Source organism: Neovison vison, chromosome 7, assembly GCF_020171115.1.
Source record: "Neovison vison isolate M4711 chromosome 7, ASM_NN_V1, whole genome shotgun sequence".
Lineage (NCBI taxonomy): Eukaryota > Metazoa > Chordata > Mammalia > Carnivora > Mustelidae > Neogale > Neogale vison.
This window is the reverse complement of record NC_058097.1, coordinates 191,842,720-191,864,748: the sequence shown is the minus strand read 5'-3', so window position 1 is coordinate 191,864,748 and position 22,029 is coordinate 191,842,720. Positions and strand designations below refer to the sequence as shown.

At 36.5% G+C, this 22,029-nt stretch overlaps 1 protein-coding gene across 1 annotated transcript; it reads right to left on the bottom strand.

Annotated features, from left to right (window-relative positions):
- Window positions 1-4,562: 4,562 nt before the first annotated feature.
- On the bottom strand, window positions 4,563-5,495 carry LOC122914374 (olfactory receptor 4C16-like). Its single transcript, XM_044260995.1, has one exon. The coding sequence runs from the start codon at window positions 5,493-5,495 to the stop codon at window positions 4,563-4,565; it is 933 nt and encodes a 310-aa protein (XP_044116930.1).
- Between the last annotated feature and the right edge of the window lie 16,534 nt (window positions 5,496-22,029).

Sequence of the window (22,029 nt, the reverse complement as noted above, 5' to 3'; positions counted from 1 at the left end):
TTATGCCAAGCATCAAGAATCTAACGGAACGTTTGGGGACGCACCTCTTACAAGAGAGGGTGACCCTTCTCTGTTTCACAGACTAGCTTTTAAGGGCAAAGGTCATGTGGCCAGGCCTGGCCACGCACAGGTGACCAATGAGTTTGTAACACACACAGGAATCTCCACAGTGATGCTAGGTGACCAATTGAGTTACAATTTACCCTAGTAGACATTTGACCCAGCCTATTACACCTCGATTAGGATTGGTGCCCAAAAGGCTCCCAAAGGCGGGGGGGGGGGGGGGGCGGGGGGGGTGGGGGGTGGGGGGTGGGCAGGGGGCAGGCATAATCCTTGGTAGCTAGGGAGACAGTATGCAACCCCCCACTGATTGATGTCTCCACCTAGCCTGACCCACCCTTGTATCTGGGCTTTGTTACCTGGAGCTGGTTTCTGGGACTTGTTTTTAAGTGAATCCCCTGGGGGAAGGGGAGCAAGGACAGTTTAAGGGTTAAACAACAAGGTTTTTGTTTAAACTCAATGAAAGCCTCTTGCTAAAATATAAAAATATAAAATAGGTCCTTACGCCCCGCATGAGCAGGACACTTTTCCTGATGCTCCCCAAATTGCAATTCTGAGAACCCCAAATAGAGGCCTGTGTTCTTTTTCAGTTTCTCCTCCTTTTCCCAGTTAAATGAAGGGACTTTGAAAAAAGAAGATTTATTACTCACAAGTCACAGAGTGTACATCACATGCCTGGGGCCACACAGTTTGATCACAGGTACAGAGAGACAGAAAGAGCTCACCAATCTGAGGTTCTGCCTTTATTAGGTTCAAGAGTGGGGTACCCAGGATTTGGGGGTTCACTACTGGTGAATTTAAAACATAAAGTACAGGAAGAAAAACACCGAGTCACACAAATGGTCAAAAGTCATTTAGAAGTCCCCCAGGGCTTTCCAAATGGGGGACTTCATTGGTAGGGCAGCCTGACCCCTCACCTAGTAGTGTAGCTGGCACTGGGTTCATTGCAGCTGAGATGTCTTTGAAATGGATGATCCAGCCAAGGTTAATGTTAGTACTTTACATTATAATAAAATAAAGCCAGGAATCCTGGGGTTCAGTCAATTAAGTGTCTGCCTTTGGTTCCTGTGATGCTAGAATCCTGGAATCCAGTCCCCCATCAGGCTCCCTGCTCAGAGGGAAGTGTGCTTCTACCTCACAGGGTAGAAGTGGCCCTATTTGTGAGCTCTCTCTCTCATAAATAAGTAAAATCTTAAAAAAAAAAAAAAAAAAGAAGAAGAAGAAGCCAATTGTCAGGCACTTACATTATGCCTAAATAGGATCAAATTTTGAGGTGCTGGGGATTAGGGCTCCAAAATATTCTTTTCTTAAGGGACACAAATTAACTTTTAACATAAAATTTCAAGTCTAGGTAAGTGTTCTATGTCAAAAGATTCTATGTTCAGATATATGATTTTTTAACTGTAAAGGTTTTTTTTTTAATTATTGCATGCAACAGTAGGCAAAATTATTTAAAGTACGTTTTCACTAAAAGAAATTCTATGTTATTGTTTTTCACTACTCACCGATGTTGTCTTAGTTCCTCCAAAGTTTGAATCAAAATTTATCTTCAGGATAGCTCTTTTAAAAAGAACCTCTTTTTCCTTTAATTAATATATTTTGTGTAAATTTATGGTATACAACATGTTGATTTGATATATTAATATATTGTAGTACGATTGTGATTAAAAAAATAAGAACTTGCAAGATGCATTGAGAACAATGTAGTATCAGTAATGGAAGTTATTAACATTCTGCAATGTATGTGAAGTATTTAACACTAGTATTAAAGATGTTTCTAAGAATGGTAAGAAGCATAAAAATAAAAAATAATACATATATATGTATCTCAATCCTCATGTCATGTTGTCATCTCATGTTTTGATTCTTTCGTTTGAGCTTATTTTCTCTGAACGTTTTATGTGAAAATGGACATATTGATGACTTTCTGATGGGATATTTTACTACCTAGAAACTTTGGGATTTAATTATTTCAAGCAATTTACTTTAGAGCCCTCTGAATATGAACTGACTTTAAATCATAGTCACTCCTAAACTAGCAAACACAAGAATAATACAGACTATGAGATTATGACAATACCTAAGATTTTAAAAAAAAAATTGACTAGAAATTGTTTCATACTTTTGGCAGCTCTCTCTTATACTGCTTTTCTACAGATCTAACAAATAGTTCTGTGACTAAAACAAACAGCATAGTTATTCAATGAGGCATCTGCAGAAAAATGTGGGTCTGCAGAAAAAGTTGATCAAGGTAGACCTCAGCTCTAAACTTTTGTGTACCATACTGAAAACATCCCTACCATTAAGGACTCCTACAGGTCAAACTTGCACGTTGTGGCCAACTGTAATCCTACAGTTCTTTCATCTATGACATGTTCTCCTAGAGCAAGGCTGGACTTTCCTGCTTGGCCTTCCTTATGACTTGCACCTGGTTAGATATTTGGAAGCAGTGAAGGGTATGGGAGGAATCTCAGGAAGAGACCAAATATCATTGTCTGACAACTTACTCAAATGAGAATCACAAGTTATCTAGGCAAGGGAAGACTGTTGTTACCCTCTTTCAAGAGAGAGGGACTTACTTATGATAACCACAAGGTTGCAAGTTCATCTGCGAGTTAATGGTTCTCTCTCTTACCCACACAAATATGTCTACTTTAGATAGAGAGTCCTAACCTTTCCCTATCTGAAATTAGATCAATCTCTATTGGCAACAGACATGGTTACAGCAACCACAGGAATTCCATTTCAGAAGCATACCCAGGAGACATTTTGAATATATTGTCTCTGGGGAGGTACTTAAATGAGATCCAACATACTCCCCTTTTCATACATGCCTCATCTTGAAGTAGAAAAGAACTTCAACTAAAACTCTGCCAACTAAGATCGACTGAAGTGTGACCCTTGCAAGAGGAAAATCAGCAACTATGATCAATGATAAACTGCTTGAGATGGATAAATTCTGAATCCAAAAAAAAGTGATGTGTATATGTCCCTAGTGTTTATTGTGGAATCATGGCCTTCCATTCCCACACAGAGAAATAGATGCCTTTTTTCTTTCCAAGCTACCAAGCTAAGTTCTTTTTTCTTTATTCTGTTTTTTTTTAAATTTTTATTTTAAGTAGCTTCCACACACAATATGAGTCTCAAACTCATGACACTGAGATCAAGAGTCACATGCTTTACTAACTGAGCTAGCCAGGTGCACCTCAAACTAAGATGTTCTAATGTTCCCAGTACAATAAAGTTAATACAAACTGAGAAAATTGGATATAATTTAGTAATTTATAAATAAAAAATATGTTCAAGAAAACAAAAATACTCATGTTAAATATTTTATATGGATAAAAATACAAATTAGAAAATAGGTTAAAACTGAAAGATTCTTAGTAATCATGTAACTCAATACTGCAATGTTGATGGATGGTGACAAAACGGTGATATCCCTATCCACTGCCAAAATGCAGACTTTATACAAATATCTTAGTCTCTCTCAAGTTACCCTCTTTTCTAGATTCTATTAAAACTCACTAAGATAATTCATGCATGTGATGTAACTATTTCTCTTTCAAGGCCAAAAAAAAAAAAAAAGACTCTTTTGAGTTTTAACATTCTTTATCAGTTATTAAATTCAAATTTCCTATTTCAACCATTGGTTGTTTCTATGTCTTACTTATAGCACATATGAATATATCTACTTAATTTGGGACATGTATGCTACAGTCATAGTAACCTAAAAGTGAAAATAAATTATTATAATTTGTATGACCCAAGAAAAACTTAATGTTTTCCCCAAATTAGAAGTGTTCATTGTAGAACAAAAAGTTTTTACAAAAAGAATGCAAAGAGTACCACTCCAACTATCCAAGGTAAAAATATTCCTTCAGAAAGGAAAATATTTACACTATTTTCTGCTACTGTTCTAGAAGAATCTAAATAAATATGAGAAGAATTTGAAGTATGACCCCAGGAAATAAAAGGGAATTACCTAGCTAATAGACTGTCCCTTAAAACTTAAGGATTTTATAATCATTTGAAACTGGTGCTTTCTGCTCAGTCAACCAAGAACAACCAAGTTGAAGATCCATAATCAGACATGATGTGACTGAAGTGTGTAATAAAAAGGAAGTAATTTGAAGGAGGAAAAACCTGCCAGGCTATGGATATAAACATATAAAACAGAACTTGTAAACAGAGAACATGAAAAGTCAATATCAAGAAGGGCAGGGAAAACACTGGGTCAAAACCACAGTGATGCCACACAGCCAAGAGAGGCAGAGACACAACAGTGAACATCACAGGCATGTGTCTTGACATGGCTGTTTGTACCTGGTGCTGTCCCTTCTGTACATGAAAATGACTCAACACTAATCAGTATACATATTCATTCTTGAAGGAATGAATTCTCTTGTCCTCTAATGATGTTAACACCACAATAAAAAGATAAGATTCTCAATGGGCTTCTAGGTGAATCTGAACTATGAAGAAAAAATTGAAACACCAATTTATCTTTTGTCATCTGAAATCAACTTTTTCCTCCATAACTTCCTCATGGCATCTTTCACCTCTGCATTCCTCAATGTGTAAATAAGAGGATTGATCAAAGGTGTTCCAAGTGTATAAAACACAGCTATCATCTTATCCATGGGGAAGGTGGTTGCCGGGCGTGTGTATATAAATATGCAAGGACCAAAGAAAAAGATGACCACAATGATATGGGAGATGCAAGTGGAGAAGGCTTTTCTCCTCCCTTCAGCACTGTGGTTTCTCAGAGAATACAAGATGATAACATAGGAGCACATCAACATGACAAAACTCACTGTACAAATGGCCCCACTATTGGACACTAACAGTAGGTTGACCAGATAGGTGTCCGCACAGGCAAGTTTCAACAAGGGCTGCAAGTCACAAAAATAGTGATCAATCACATTGGGACCACAAAAAGGTAAGCTCAAGGCAAGAAAAATCTGAGCTAAAGAATGCACACAGGACCCCACCCAGGCTGTAGCTATCAGCACAGCACAGACCCTTCGACTCATGATGGTTGTGTAGTGCAGAGGCTTACAGATGGCCACATAGCGGTCAGCAGCCATGAGGATAAGGATGAAAATCTCTAGGCAGCCAAAGAAATGGAATGAAAAGACTTGTATTATGCATTCATTAAAAGAGATAGTGGTCTTCCTCAAAAGGGCATCCACAATCATTCTAGGAGCGATGGTAGTACAGAAGCAGGTGTCAGATAAAGATAGATGGAAAAGGAAGAAGTACATTGGACTCCCAAGTGTCCGGCTTGTCTTGATAGTAGTAATAATCAGAAAGTTACCCAGCAACGTCCCCAAATAGAAAAGCAAAAAAGTGACAAACACAATTATTTTCCTAACAGGATCCTGGGTCAACCCAAGCAGAATGAATTCAGTCACATTATTATTCAGCTGCATGATTTCTTCAATTAGGAGATGCTTGAGTATGAATTTGTTGATCTGAAAAAAATAAAGGAATTAATTAATGGTGTGATGTGTGATTTTATGGAATAATTTAAGCAAAATAAATAGTCTTCATCATTAATATTTTAGGGGTGAGTTCCTACATATCACCTCAGTAGTTTGTTCCTCCATTTATAATGGCCACTTCATAATGCCATTATGATTCTCAACAAACCTGTGAAAGTTGTATCTTCCTAGAGTATACTTCAGATACAATCTTGCAGCATTTAAATGATTCTGATTAATTTTGCCAATTCAATGAATATAAAGTTAAAAGATATGGCTCCATTTTATTATTAATGTCATTATTTTTGCATATGTAATATCTTTGGGCCCATGTTTTGATGGTGTGTCACTTGGTATTTTAGATATTTTGACTGCCTTTGCAGGCTCATGATACAAGTATAAAATCACACTCCAAGAAAAAAAAAAAATCACGCTCCATTATATGTATAAAATCACACCCCCAAAAAGAAGAATGTCTTATTTTTGCATATATTTATCACCATATATTTTTATATATGCTTATAGAAAATGTATATTTTTATAAATAAGTAATATGCCCTCTGTCACTAAATATTTGTTCCCAGCTATTAGAGCTTGTAAAGAGGAACAGGAAGTACTTCTAACTTCTAAATAATACACTTTTACCTTGAAACACCCTTATGATATTTAGTATTTGACATACACTAATGCAGATAAGGGAATGAATGTTCTTTGATAGTTGATAATATCTCAAATATCTGCATTTTTAATTTTCTCCTTCCCATGTCTAGAAAACACTCCTTAATGGACACAAAATCACTGAGGTTACATTTAAAGGAAAGGGGGTATTATTATGCAATAGTTCATGTTTTCAGTAATCCAAATTTTAGCTTAAGCACTTTGGATCTGAGGTTATTTAGGAAGATGTCACCAGATAGTTCATGCAGGACCAAATCAAGACTGTAATCTCCACCAGAGTTCTATTAGTCAGGTAGTGAAAATTCCACATCCTTGTAACAGAACAAAGATTCAGAAGAGTGAGGTAGATATTGTTTTAGACAAGAATAGTAAATAATCAGAACTGACTTCATTTAATTTGTTTTCTATCCTGGTAAAGTCAGTAATCATTTATCTTTGAAATTTCACTTCTTTCAAATTCAAATTTGGAAAAAAAAAAAAAAAAAAAGAGTACTGCTGACTTCACTTCCAGGAATAAAATCTTTTCTCTAAATCTTTCTTGTCAAAATGGTGTTGAAAGGGATACTATGTGCGAGTAAAAATACAAACTGAAATATAATTTAAAAGACTTACCAGATGTTTAATCAACATTTTATCAATAATATCTTTCCGTCCTGGAATGTCATTTCTACCTACTTCAGTTATCTCAAAACTTCAGGACCCAAATTCTAAGAACTCTTTTCTGGAGGTCTTCAGTAATTACACTTTGATCAACCATCAGAAAGGATGAATACCCTTGGGGCACCTGGGTGGCTCAGTGGGTTAAGCCACTGCCTTCGGCTCAGGTCATGATCTCACGGTCCTGGGATCGAGTCCCACATCAGGCTCTCTGCTCAGTGGGGAGCCTGCTTTCCTCTCTCTCTTCCTGCCTCTCTGCCTACTTGTGATCTTTCTATGTCAAATAAATAAATAAAATCTAAAAAAAAAAAAAAAAAAAAGAAGGGACGAATACCCAACTTTTGCATGAACATGGATGGAACTGGAGGAGATTGTGCTGAGTCAAATAAGTCAAGCAGAGAAAATAAATTATCATATGGTTTCACTTACTTGTGGAGCATAAGGAATAACACAGAGTACATTGGGAGATGAAGAGTAGAAGTGAATAGGGGGAAATTGGAGGGGAAGACAAACCATGAGAGACTGTGGACTCTGAGAAACAAACTGAAGGTTTTAGAGGGGAAAGGGATGGGGGGTGAGACTGGTAGTGGGTATTAAGGAGGGCAAATATTGCATGGAGCACTGGTTGTGGAGCATAAATAATGAATCTTGGAACACTGCACCAAAAACTAATGGTGTATTTTATGCTGACTAACATAACACAATAAAAAAAATAATAATTCTCACTCATGTTCTTCAATGGCATCCCTTATAGTTTTTCTTTTAACATTACATATCACGCTTAAATTCACTTAAGTGAGTGTTTTCTTTAGCTTCTTTCTTGGAATAAGAATCTTTGAAAAGTATTTATTCTCAGGATTTTATTTTCCATAGTTCAAGCCCCAATGCCTTGTACCATGTAACTACTTAATGATTTTTAATTAGTTTTCTCAATTACCTCTTAAAATATATTTATCTGATGGTTTTAGTAATATTCTGATTACAAAACACATTCGCATCATTAATGCCTTGTGGCTCTCTATCTATTATGTGTGGCAGACAGACAAACATTCTCCTAAATCATAAATACAGGAAGTAGGCTGAGATCAATTTTAAACAATGTAATAAACATATAATAGAAGATGTTGTATTCTGAAGAGCATCACAAAACCATGTAAGATTCTGGGACACTGATATCCAAAAAATGATCTTCTTACATATTAGCATTTTCTACATGAATCTTTAACCCATAAAGAATTCAAGGAGTACTTTGACATTTTTCACATCTTGCAACCAAGGCATGTTTTTGTCCATGTCTCTGTAGATGACCACATGTCCATTTTTTCCAAGGACATGTTAACACTTTCATCCATTTCTCCAAGAAATATGACATACAAATGAGTTGCAATGACCTAGGGACAAATTACCCTAGTATAATAACACATCTTCTAATAAATATTGCACTTACCTCAAATTTTCAAACAAGTGTAGCCAACTTTGGAACGGCTAAATCTGTCAGCACAGTAGCAAACTATGTGTTGGGCTTGGAAGTAACAGAGAAGAGCTGAAAGAAAAGCACACAGGAAAAAATTGGAGAATAGATGAGGGTGGAATATAGACTGTCAGGTGGATCATTCAATCCCATAAATCTGTTTTTCTGCAGCAGCCACAGTGAGTACCACTGGTATCCTTAACCAGTTAGGTTTTCTTCAACTACCTAACCCTCCTTAATTTGGTTACACTAGACTTCCACCTCTGGGAGAACCACTATACTCATTTCTATGCAAAAATCTACATTCTCTATGGAAAGTTAACAGGCTGTCCCAAGATTCTTTATCCCTTAGGGAACAAACTGAGGGTTACAGAAAGGAGAGGTGTGGGAGAATGGGGTAACCGCAGGATGGGTATTAAGGAAGGGATAGGTAGTTATGAGCACTGGGTGTTATAGCCAACTAATGAATCACTGAACACTACATCAAAAGCTAATGGCATACTATATATTGGCTGATTGAGTATAATGAAAAAATTAAAAATAAAAACCTCCCACCTACCTGGCACATTACCTTTCATTTTCATGATATCCTGTTGCCTCCACATCATAATGATTCATCCAAACTTCCCATGAGAAGTTGTTATTCAGCTCTGAGATTAAATCTCAAATGTGTGTATCAACTGCAAATTAAGTTCTTCCAATATTATTTTGAAACATATAAAGAGTAATAATTCCATACTGTGATGTACAACTTTCTATGTTTTTATAGGTTTTTTGTTTGTTTGTTTTGTTTTTTTTGTTTGTTTGTTTGTTTTTAATTTTAGAGTGAGAAAGAAAGAGAAAGCAGGAGGAGGAGGAGCAGAGTGAAAGAAAGAGAGAAACTCAAGCAGACTCCCCACTGAGCATAGAGCTGGATGTGGCCCTCAACCCAGGACCCTGAGATTATGACCAGAGCTGAAATCAAGAGTCAGCTGCTCAAATGGCTGAGCCACCTAAGCACACCACAACTTTCTATTTACAAATGTCACTTGGAGATGGGAAAGCTGGCATTCTCCTAACGCTGTCAAGGTCACTGCCTCAGTTGACCTTTTCTCTAATTTCTCATCAGGCATAAGCTCTTCTAACCTTTAATAACCATATTGAGGATGTATTCTCCTCAGCTACCTTAAATGAGAAGTATTTTTCGAACCTTTCTGCATTCTGCTACTTCAAGAAAGTATTAAGAAAAACAAAAAACAAACAAGCAAAAAAGGAACCCTTGCAGTATGAAATCTATCCTTCCATCCCCACACAGCAATGGAAAGCCACACAAAGACTTTCACATGCCTGGTACTCATAAAATATTTGCTGAGTTCAAAAATCATTTTATGCCAAAACTTACATTTCATTTTATTTCTTTACTATATTAACAGTAAACTTTGGCATTTTTTTTTCCTGTTCCCTCCTCAGAGGAAGGGGAAGCAATAATCATGAGACCTATGAAAATGTATTGTTTAAATAAGTTGAATTATTCTATAATGATACCTCTCTGAGTGCAAAGGTGTAAGCAATCTGTCACTTACCTGTTAGAACACTGTAAATTAGTGATACATATTTTCATCCCTTTTTGAAAGCAGCCTTCCCATAGAACACTGAAAAAAAAAAAAAAAAAAGTCCTCTCTGTATCCCTGAGGGAATATTTTAAATATAATGATGTAAAATACTAGCACCCTAGAGAATACTATTCCCTAAAGTTGTCCCTTCTTTGTTGCTCAAAAACATCCTAGATGTTGTAATACATTTAACTTTTGGTTCATCCATTCAGCCTACAGTAGAATAAGTTAACCCCTCCTCAGACTCAAGACCAAATACAAACATGGGTTTGGTGGTCTTAGGTGCCTCAGGCTAACCAAAGATAGAGGGGAAAAAAGGAAAATACAAATGTATGGTGCTAGAGAACAAGAACAAGAAAAAACAGTGTGTTGGCAAGAAGAGGATGTGGTTCTCCAAAAAACTACTCTGATCCCGCCCAGTGCCCTAAGTTTATTTTCTGTGCTTTAGGAGACAAACTTCTCTAGCTTTTGTAATTTATTCACAAGCACAGTCCAAGGAAAGCAGTAAAGTGTTCTAAAACCAGAGGTTCTGGGCTCCTGGGTGGCTCAGTGGGTTAAGCCGCTGCCTTTGGCTTGGGTCATGATCTCAGGGTCCTGGGATCGAGTCCCGCATCGGGCTCTCTGCTCAGCAGGGAGCCTGCTTCTCTCTCTCTCTCTCTCTGTCTGCCTGCCTCTCCATCTACTTGTGATTTCTCTCTGTCAAATAAATAAATAAAATCTTAAAAAAAATATAAAATAAAATAAAATAAAATAAAACCAGAGGTTCTGTTCTGTGTGCTATAGCCAAGCCCCACCAAAGAACCACAGATTTGTAGCAATTGATCTGAGGATTAATATGTATACTGAATAGATATCTCGTATTATTTCAAACTGATTTCCATTTGTTTCATTAACTAATATTAGTAAAAATACACTTGTTAAGGAATTCATCTTACTGAAATAATTTTACCTCACCAAATATTTATTAAATGACTTTTATATACTATTTTATCACTTTATATCTTATATATTTTCTTTTTTTAAGATTTTATTTATTTATTTGACAGAGAACACAAGTAGGCAGAGAGGCAGGCAGAGAGAGAAAGGGGGAAGCAGGCTCCTTGCTGAGCAGAGAGCATGATGCAGGGCTCAATCCCAGGACCCCGGGATCATGACCTGAGCCAAAGGCAGAGGCTTTAACCCACTGAGCCACCCAGACACCCCTATAATTACTTCTGAATAATTACGCACATGATTGTAGATGGAGTAAGTTGAAGAGATTATTTCTGAACTAATCTAAAACTACTAATTTAGAAATAATGGATTGAAGTGAGGTCTGGTCTGGGGAGACAATTAATAGTCCTCTAGGAGTCCCTTCAGTGATGGGCCTCAATTGCATCTAGGGTCAGCAGCACTGAAACACTGAATCCCACTAAACATCAAATAGACCTTGAAAATAACAAGTTGTCCTCATAATACAATGTGATATTTTTCATGAGGGGCTATAGCATATATCACCAATAAGGAGAACCTTTTGTGGACATTTGTAGTTTTGATGAAACATCTCTAACACTTCAGCCGATACACTGTGCCTACCTCATGAAGATGCTAAAGATGAGCTATAAAAACTGTCTTGGTGAGCCTTGATTGATTTTGCCTGAGATGAGTTTGTCTTCCTTCTTCAAAGGAACCTTGATTTTCCTCTGAGGACCCACACATTCTCCATTCTCAGTATGAGTTATGAGTAGTGTTATGCCCTAAGGGTGGGACTATGACTCCTGTGTGGCCAATCAGAGAGCATTCCCCCCTGCCATTGTAATGATCAGGTCAGAGATCTATTAGAAAATGAGAAGCAAACTCAAAATGTTTGTTTAGACTCTTGAAAAAAAAGTTTGTTTTTTTTGTTTTTTGTTTTTTTTTCTAATAGCATTTCTGGAGTAAAGACCCAGAACTCTTGCCCATGATCTTGGCATAAGTAGAGAGAGCCTTATCCAAAAGGGAGCCAACACAAAAGGAAGCAGAGCAAGCAAAGTAGAAAAAACTCATTCTTATCATAAAACTTTAACTGTAGAATCCACACATTTCCAACTATTTTACCATTTGTATTTTATTCATTTTATATTAGTATTTTTGCATTCATTTAAATAACATAATAAATACTTGTAAACTTAACTCTATCCCAAGAACTAAAATATTACCAGTAATTAAATCTATTTTAGCTCTTCCCTATCTTGTCCCCTGCTTAAATCTAAAAGTAACCAATAACCTGATTTTTCTATGTATAACTACCCTGCTTCCTAAAAATAGAATATTTTATCATATATATAAAATATATATATTATATATATATGATTGATTTTTCCTAGCTTTGAATTTTAAAGAATGTAGCCAACTGTATGTGAATTCTTAGGAATGGCTTTAATTTTTTTTCCAATTTATTTATTTTCAGAAAAACATTATTCATTATTTTTTCACCACACCCAGTGCTCCATGCAAGCCGTGCCCTCTATAATACCCACCACCTGGTACCCCAACCTCCCACCCCCCCACCACTTCAAACCCTCAGATTGTTTTTCAGAGTCCATAGTCTCTCATGGTTCACCTCCCCTTCCAATTTACCCAATTTCCCTACTCCTCTCTAACGCCCCTTGTCCTCCATGCTATTTGCTATGCTCCACAAATAAGTGAAACCATATGATAATTGACTCTCTCTGCTTGACTTATTTCACTCAGCATAATCTCTTCCAGTCCCGTCCATGTTGCTACAAAAGTTGGGTATTCATCCTTTCTGATGGAGGCATAATACTCCATAGTGTATATGGACCACATCTTCCTTATCCATTCATCCGTGGAAGGGCATCTTGGTTCTTTCCATAGTTTGGCGACTGTGGCCATTGCTGCTATAAACATTGGGGTACAGATGGCCCTTCTTTTCACGACATCTGTGTCTTTGGGGTAAATACCCAGGAGTGCAATTGCAGGGTCATAGGGAAGCTCTATTTTTAATTTCTTGAGGAATCTCCACACTGTTCTCCAAAGAGGCTGCACCAACTTGCATTCCCACCAACAGTGTAAGAGGGTTCCCCTTTCTCCACATCCTCTCCAACACATGTTGTTTCCTGTTTTGTTAATTTTGGCCATTCTAACTGGTGTAAGGTGATATCTCAATGTGGTTTTAATTTGAATCTCCCTGAGGGCTAATGATGATGAGCATTTTTTCATGTGTCTGATAGCCATTTGTATGTCTTGATTGGAGAAGTGTCTGTTCATATCTTCTGCCCATTTTTTGATGTGTTTGTCTGTTTCGTGTGGGTTGAGTTTGAGGAGTTCATTATAGATCCTGGATACCAACCTTTTGTTTGTACTGTCGGCTTTAATTTTTTCATTCAACATTATATATGTTACCAAATTTTACATCAGTTTTTAAATATAGTTTTACATTCATTTTTACTGTCATAACGTACTCTAGTGTGTGATTATTTTAAAATGTGTTTACCTGTTATCCTGCCAATAAATACTTGTCTAGTATGAACAATAACAATTAACATTTATAAGCATGTCTCCTACAAATGTAATTAGTGGGTAACAGGATATGGCAATATTCAGCTTTACAGGATAATATAAAAATTTCCACAAGGGGCCCAGGAAATGCAATGAATTATGTTCTAAAAAAGAAGAGATAGAATACTTATGAACAGATCTAGTAATTCTACTTGATGAATGAAGATATTTTATATTTCACTATTATTTTAATTAAAAACATAAATTTGTAATCCACAGATCTATCTTGGTTTATATTTTTCACTGTCAACTAAAAAATCTCACTTGTTAACAATATAATGGGACAGATAGTAGCTATACTTTTGGTGAACACAGCATAATGTATAAAATTATCAAATCACTAAGTTGTACACCTGAAATTAACAGTGTGTCAATTATACTCAAATTTAAAGTTGCCAATTCTTAGCCACTTTATCTGTGTCATATTTAGAATAAAATTTTTGAGCACTAAAATAGAATGATGTCCTGTGAATGGAAGAGAGTTTCTGTGAAGCAGAAAAACTTCCCATTACTTATTACATGTTATTAATGTTATTAGAATATGCGATCTGTAAAGTTAGATTTGAGGTATATGATTGTACTTCTATTAACAAGAAGCATATGTATACAAATATTTCCATCTACTCCTACATACCTATATTAATTGAAGATGACTTGCAAAGGTTGGGAGAAGCATGGTAATGAATAGAGAATTGCATGATTGCATAAAGTTCTTTGTTCCCTAGAATATATAACCTGGGCTCAAAAGCCTGGTCAAGGAGAATAAGATCTGTTTGGAAAATGATAATGAAACATATGATCTTTACTGTCTTATTGATAGGATACAGAGCTCTATAAATAGATGAACTTCCAGAACCTTGAGTGTTAAGTGTACCTGGTACCTTCTAATAGATTGCTTGCCAGTACGATAGCCTATAAAGAACTTCTTAAAAGTGAAGATGTCAAAATGATAGAAAAATTTTACCTTCATTCAATTTCATAATTTAAAAAACCAATTTGAAGAGGTAATGGAGGAAGATGAATCGAAGCATGGAGGATCTTTAGGGCAATAAAAATAATCTGTATGACATAGAATGATGGACGCATGTCATTATTATACATTTGTCCAAACCACAGAATGTACATTAGCATAGAATGTACAACTATGGACCATGGGTGATTATGACATGTCAGTGCAAGTTCAATTGCAACAAACATATGACTCTGGTAGGGGATGTTGATAATGAGGAGACTGTGCATGTGTGGGGGCAGGTAGGGGAATTTCTATGCCTTTCTCTCAATTTCTCTGTGAACATAACAGTGCTATAAAAAATAAAGTCTTTAATAAAATAATTTACTAGCCGATGTATAGACTTTAACACACATATGCCAGGTTTGTTTCTGAGGTATAATTTCTTGGGGTCATTATCTATCCTGAAGCTATGACAATGATGTGTTTTTTGGGTCAGCCTTGGGTCAGATGCCTTGGAACTCCATTAGCCTTTGGCTCATGATGCAGGGAAGGAAAAAGCAGATTCCCTGAGGTACACAGCAAACTGTGGTCAATAACTCCTTCCAACATGGTCTCTTGGTCTCCAAGGCTGATGCAATCCTTTAATTATCAGAATATGTGATGCCAAAACCACTTGCATACTAACAGGCACTTTTGTTTATCAACTCCCCAGTGACAATTTCGTCTAGCAGCCAATGTTCTTGGCAAGAAGCTTCAGAGCCAAATCCTACTCTTGAACTATGAAAGGGTTCCTACAAGTACACCCTAATTCCCCCAACATAATGAAAGATTCTCTGAAGACATTACATCAGCCACCTTGAATGGTGTCTCTGTCTCCAGTGCCTTGCCCAGTCATGAACTGTGACTAAGGCCTCCTGTCTGTCTCCCTATCCATGAGCTAATGCCAACTCTCTGCCTTTACATGGAACATAGTCCTGAGATCACTCTTCTGCTTCCTGTCACTCAGAGCATGGGCACAGAGCCATCTACACATTCAAGTCTTGTGTGATGCAATGAAGTGTCCACTCTTTACACACATGGCAAGTACCTTGATACTTGATCAAGTGTACCTTGATAATGTGTAGATTATTGTTCCTCAAATTTGCAAAAGACTTTTTAAATAGGGATGCTCTGAAGCTTAACTTCAGCCTTGGTATTCAGCCAAAATAACTTATTGGTTTAGACCTCAACATTTGAAAGACTGAAGAGACAAAGGCCTACATCAGTGTCATTTCTGGTTGTCTCTACTCTTCAGGGATATAACATCATAGGCTACTTCTGTTTCTAGTCTGCTTAATGGTACAATTACAGATTAGTCATGGCATTCAGATTAACTGCTAATATATGAATATTTACTTTCAAGTATTAATGAACATTCTAAGTGTGACTTGGAGAAAATAACTCCTTATATAGTTTTGTTCTTTTTTTTTTTTCATTTTGATTTTCTTGTGGATTTAAAATACTTTGGGTGGGATTTGGATCATCATTCTTTTAATACTAATAATTAGAATACTAACCTCTTTCCCAAAATGTGAACGCATACATGATAGCCACAGCTGCAACTGACAGCAAATCACTTCAGGAACAGACACAAATTGGATCACAAAGCAAATGAAATTGCATAAGTTCTTTTAATTTTTTTTCCTCTAACAACTTATTGATAAAGAAAGGAATCCTATTTTTTATTCTTGTTTCAAACTAACCACCAAAATTATCTACTAGGGCTAGCATAGTACTATATTTATTATAATATTTAATTCTGAAATGTTTAAATCTCTTGAAGAATGAAATTTATCTTTTAAAAATATGTTTGCTTTTGGTTTGGTTTGGATATTTGTACAGAATGATGACCACTGAAAAGGATCTTGTTGAATTCCTGCAATGAGACATTGAGGGAAGTTTTCAGCATAGGGCAGAAAGGAGGAAGAAAAGAAAGAAATATTAAGATGCAGGATATGGGGTTAAGTTAGAAACACAGTCCTTGAAAGGAAAGAAAATCAGCTTTTTGGGAAACCATCTGGGAATGGTAAATGGTCAAGGTACCACTTTTTTTTTTAATATTTTATTTATTTATTTGACAGAGAGAGATTACAAGTAGGCAGAGAGGCAGGCAGAGAGAGAGAGAGGAGGAAGCAGGCTCCCTGCTGAGCAGAGAGCCTGATGCGGGACTCGATCCCAGGACCCTGAGATCATGACCTGAGCCGAAGGCAGTGGCTGAACCCACTGAGCCAACCAGGTGCCCCAAGGTACCACTTCTGATACCCACAAAGACCTCCAAAATTATCTTTCTGCCTTGCTTCCCCATAGAGTATGCCACCACAGAATTGACCTGTAGATTCCAGCTACTGAAAGAAGACTGAAGAATTATTAAATGCTGAAATTTTTATTCTTGCTGTGTTTTGATAAACTTGGAGCATTAAAAGTATAATGAACAATTAAATTCTTAAACACATTGGACCATGGGAAGCTGCGTTCTTCTGACATGAGGCTAGACTTTCTCAATCATTAATGTCTTTCCACAAATACTCCTAAAACTAGAAGAGGTTTCCAGCATATAAAGCACACCTCCTTCTCTTCCCTTTAATTTTAAGAAAATTATCACTTTTATTCCCCTTGTTTTCCTTTTTGCTTCTCCTCAATCCTTAACTTTCCCCCCTGTTTAATCTTGTTAGGAAAGCTTCTCACTTCCAGCTGTCCTTGCATCATTATTAGAAAACTCTTCTCCACCATGAAGCTGAGATACCCTTTTGCCATAGTTTCTTTTATTACACTGATAAATATTTTCTATTTAAATTTTTAACTATTTTTATTTCCCATGGTATAAAGAATATTTTTCCAGATAGCCACATATACACTGTCTTAGAAACATTTTCTAATCATTACTTGCCAATAATTTAAATATCACATTAATCTTATTCCAAAATCTTATACCTATTATGTTCTATTTCATAAATTTGTGTCCAGCCACAGTGATATGTCTATCCCATTGTTAATATCACACATTTGTAATCATTTGTAGCCAAGTGCTTTATTTTATCTGATAGACCTTTCCCCTCATTTTTTGTCGAAATTACCTGACCATGTTTTGCATATTTATTTTTCAAGAGGAAACAATTTTTCTTCTTAAAATATATATTATTAACGATTTTACTGGGGAACTCTTTAATGTATAGGTCAACTTGTGGAGAGTTGAGATCTTTGGATATTGTGCATATCTCATATATCAGAAAGAATTAGAGGAAGCAATCCCTGGCACTCACACAGGACCTGGAAAAGTTTGGGTTTCCAACCCATCAGAATAGAGAACCCCATGATTCACAGAGCACCAGGTAAAATATTCAAAAGTGCATTGCTTCAATAGGGAGGAAACATTAAACATAATCTAAACACTGTTCTAGTCCCATTTAGCAAAGTTCCAGAAGAGTAATAGAAATGCAAAATATCCAGCAACTGAGATAAAAGTTGTAATGTCTAACAGCCAATCAAAAATTAACAATCAGGGCGCCTGGGTAGCTCAGTGGTTTAAAGCTCAGGTCATGATCTCAGGGTCCTGGGATCGAGGCCCGCATCGGGCTCTCTGCTCAGTAGGGAGCCTGCTTCCCCCTCTCTCTCTATCTGCCTCTCTGTCTACTTGTGATTTCTGTCTGTCAAATAAATAAATAAAATCTTTTAAAAAAAATTAACAATCATGTAAAGAGGCAGGAATATATCATCCAATATATAGGGGGAAAAGCAATCCACTCAGCTCCTAGCTCCATACACACATGCACACAAAATGAAAATGATAATATAATTAGTAAATGAATACATTAAAATTTTTATTATTACTGCATTAAATATTTTTTTAAAAAGTAGAGAAATAATTGAATATGGTAAGTAGAGACATGGAAAACACACAGAAAAAGAGCCAAAGTTAAAATTCTAGTGATTAAAAATATAACTTAGATGAGAATAGCAGATGAACAGATTGTCCACCGTAGCAGCAAAGATTAGTAAACTTGAAGATACTACAATAGAAACCATCAAAATGAAAGCAAAGAAAAAATAAACAAATAAAAAGACTGAAAAACAAATGCACAGAGCATCCATGAGCTAAGAAAAGACTTCAAACAGCCTTACAGATGAACAAGTGGAATCTTCAAAAAATAGGATATGAGAAAGGACAGAAAATGGAAACAATGGCCAAATTATTTCCAAATTTAATGAAAACTGTAATCCACAAAGCCAAGACTCAAAGAAGGCACAAAATCATGATGTATACACACTAAGAGATACATCATAATACACTGGATCAAAAACAGTGATAAATGAAAATGTTGAAAACCCTCCAAGGGAAAAGACACTCTATATACACCAGAATAAAGATAAAAATCATGGCAAAGTTTCTATCAGAAACATTGTAAACCAGTGGAGAAGAAAAAAAAAAAAAATGAGCAACATTTTAAAAATCTGCAAAAAAAAAAAAAAAGTTCACCTCAAATTCAATACTCACAAAAAATATCTTTAAAAACAAAGCTGAAGTAAAGCTGAAGTAAAGAATTTCAGACATACAAAATTCAAGGAATTCATCAGTACCAGTTATCAATCACTATGAGGAGTGCTAAGGAAATCCTTTAGAGCAGGTAAATCCTACCAACTGGGAATCCAGATCTGAAAGAAATCAAGACCAACAGAAGTGGCAAACATATGTGCAAATACTCATATGATTGCTATATCAGCAAAAGCCCACATTAACTCATTTTCTTACTCTAGAATGTGTGTATTGTCCCAAATGAGATAATTTCCATTTTAATACTTTCCCATGCAGGTACCAAATATTAAAACCTAATTAAAATGTCCTCTTGATATGGTCACCAGGTTCCTCCTAAATCCCTGAAACTATGCTAGCATCCCCTAAAACAGCTGTAAACCAGGCTAAAAGATGAATGTGGTACAATTTTTAAAGCCTTGTAGACTAAGAAATATCATAAATGTATCAAAAAATGTTCTCATCTTCAGGAGAGAACCAGGAGATTTTTCTTTTAATTTCATTATTTTTCATTATTATTATTTTATTTTTTATAAACATATAATGCATTATTAGCTCCAGGGATAAGGCTCTGTGAATCACCAGGTTTACACACTTCACATCAGTTACACATATGTCCATAACCCCAGCGCCCTCTATCCACCCCCCTTCCCTTAGCAACCCTCAGTTTGATTTTAAGAGTCTCTTATGGTTTGTCTCCCTCCCGATCCCATCTTGTTTCATTTATATTTTTCCTACCCACAAACCCCGCACATTGCATCGCCACTTCCCCATATCAGGTAGATCATATTATGACTGTCTTTCTCTGATTGCCTTATTTTGCTAAACATAATACCCTCTATTTCCATCCATGTCATTGCAAATGGCAAGATTTCACTTCTTTTGATGACTGCATAATATTCCGTTGTATATATATACCACTTCTTCTTTATCCATTCATCTGTTGATGGACATCTAGGTTCTTTCCATAGGTAGGCTATTGTGGACATTGCTACTATAAACATTCAGGTGCACGTGCCCCTTTGGATCACTACGTTTGTATCTTTAGGGTAAATACCCAGTAGTGCAATTGCTGGGTTGTAGGGTAGCTCTATTTTCAACTTTTTGAGGAACCTCCATCCTGTTTTCCAGAGTGGTTGCACCAGTTTGCATTCCCACCAACAGTGTAGGAGGGTTCACCTTTCTCCACATCCTCGCCAGCATCTGTCATTTCCTGACTTGTTAATTTCAGCCATTCTCAATGGTGTGAGGTGGCATCTCATTGTGGTTTTGATTTGTATTTCCTTGATGCCGAGTGATGTGGAGCACTTTTTCATGTGTCTGTTGGCCATCTGGATGTCTTCTTTGCAGAAATGTCTGGTCATGTCCTCTGCCCACTTCTTGATTGGATTATTTGTTCTTTGGGTGTTCAGTTTGCTAAACTCTTTATAGATTTTGGATACTAGCCCTTTCTCTGATATGTCGTTTGCAAATATCTTCTCCCATTCTTTCAGTTGTATTTTGGTTTTGTTAACTGTTTCCTTTGCTATGCAGAAGCTTTTGATCTTGAGGAAGTCCCAATAGATCATTTTTGACCTTGCTTCCCTTGCCTTTGGCGATGTTCCTAGGAAGAAGTTGCTGCGGCTGAGGTAGAAGAGGTTGCTGCCTGTGTTCTCCTCAAGGATTTTGATGGATTCCTTTCTCACATTGAGGTCATTCAACCATTTTGATTCTATTTTCATGTGTGGTGTAAGGAAATGGTTCAATTTAATTTTTCTGCATGTGACTGTCCAATTTTCCCAACATCATTTGTTGAAGAGGCTTTCTTTTTTCCATTGGACATTCTTTCCTGCTTTGTCGAAAATTAGTTGACCATAGAGTTGAGGGTCTATTTCTGGGCTCTCTATTCTGTTCCACTGATCTATGTGTCTGTTTTTGTGCCAGTATCATACTATCTTGATGATGACAACTTTGTAATAGAGCCTGAAGCCTGGAATTGTGATGCGACAAACTTTGGCTTTCTTTTTCAATATTCCTCTGGCTATTCGAGGTCTTTTCTGTTTCCATAAAAATTTTAGGATTACTTGGGGCGCCTGGGTGGCTCAGTGGATTAAGCCGCTGCCTTCGGCTCAGGTCATGATCTCAGTGTCCTGGGATCGAGCCCCACATCGGGCTCTTTGCTTGGCGGGAGCCTGCTTCTCTCTCTCTCTCTCTGCCTGACTCTCCGCCTGCTTGTGATCTCTCTCTCTGTCAAATAAATAAATAAAATCTTTAAAAAAAAATTTAGGATTACTTGTTCCATTTCTTTGAAAAAAATGGATGGGATTTTGATAGAGATTGCATTAAATGTGTAGATTACTTTAGGTAGCATAGACATTTTCACAATATTTGTTCTTCTAATCCATGAGCATGGGACATTTTTCCATTTCTTTGTGTCTTCCTCAATTTCTTTCATGGGTATGTTATAGTTTTCTGAGTATATATTCTTTGCCTCTTGGGTTAGGTTTATTCCTTGGTATCTTATGGTTCTGAGTGCAATTGTAAATGGGACTGACTCCTTAATTTCTCTTTCTTCTGTCTTGTTGTTGTTGTAAAGAAATGCAACTGATTTCTGTGCATTGGTTTTGTATCCTGACACTTCATTCAATTCCTGTACATGTTCTAGCAGATTTGGAGTGGAGTCCTTTGGGTTTTTCACATATAGTATCATATCATCTGAAAAGAGAGTTAGTTTGAATTCTTTTTTAATTTCTTTTTGTTGTCTGACTGCTGAGCCTAGGACTTCTAGTACTATGTTGAATAGCAGTGGTGATAATGGACATCCCTGCTGTGTTCCTGACCTTAGTGGGAAAGATTTCAGTTTTTCTCCATTGAGAATGATATTTGCGGTGGGTTTTTCACAGATGGCTTTGATGATACTCAGGTATGTGGCCTCTATCCCTACGCTTTGAAGAGTTTTGATCAGGAAGGGATGCTGTACTTTGTCAAATGCTTTTTCAGCATTTATTGAGAGTATCATATGGTTCATGCTATTTCTTTTATTAATG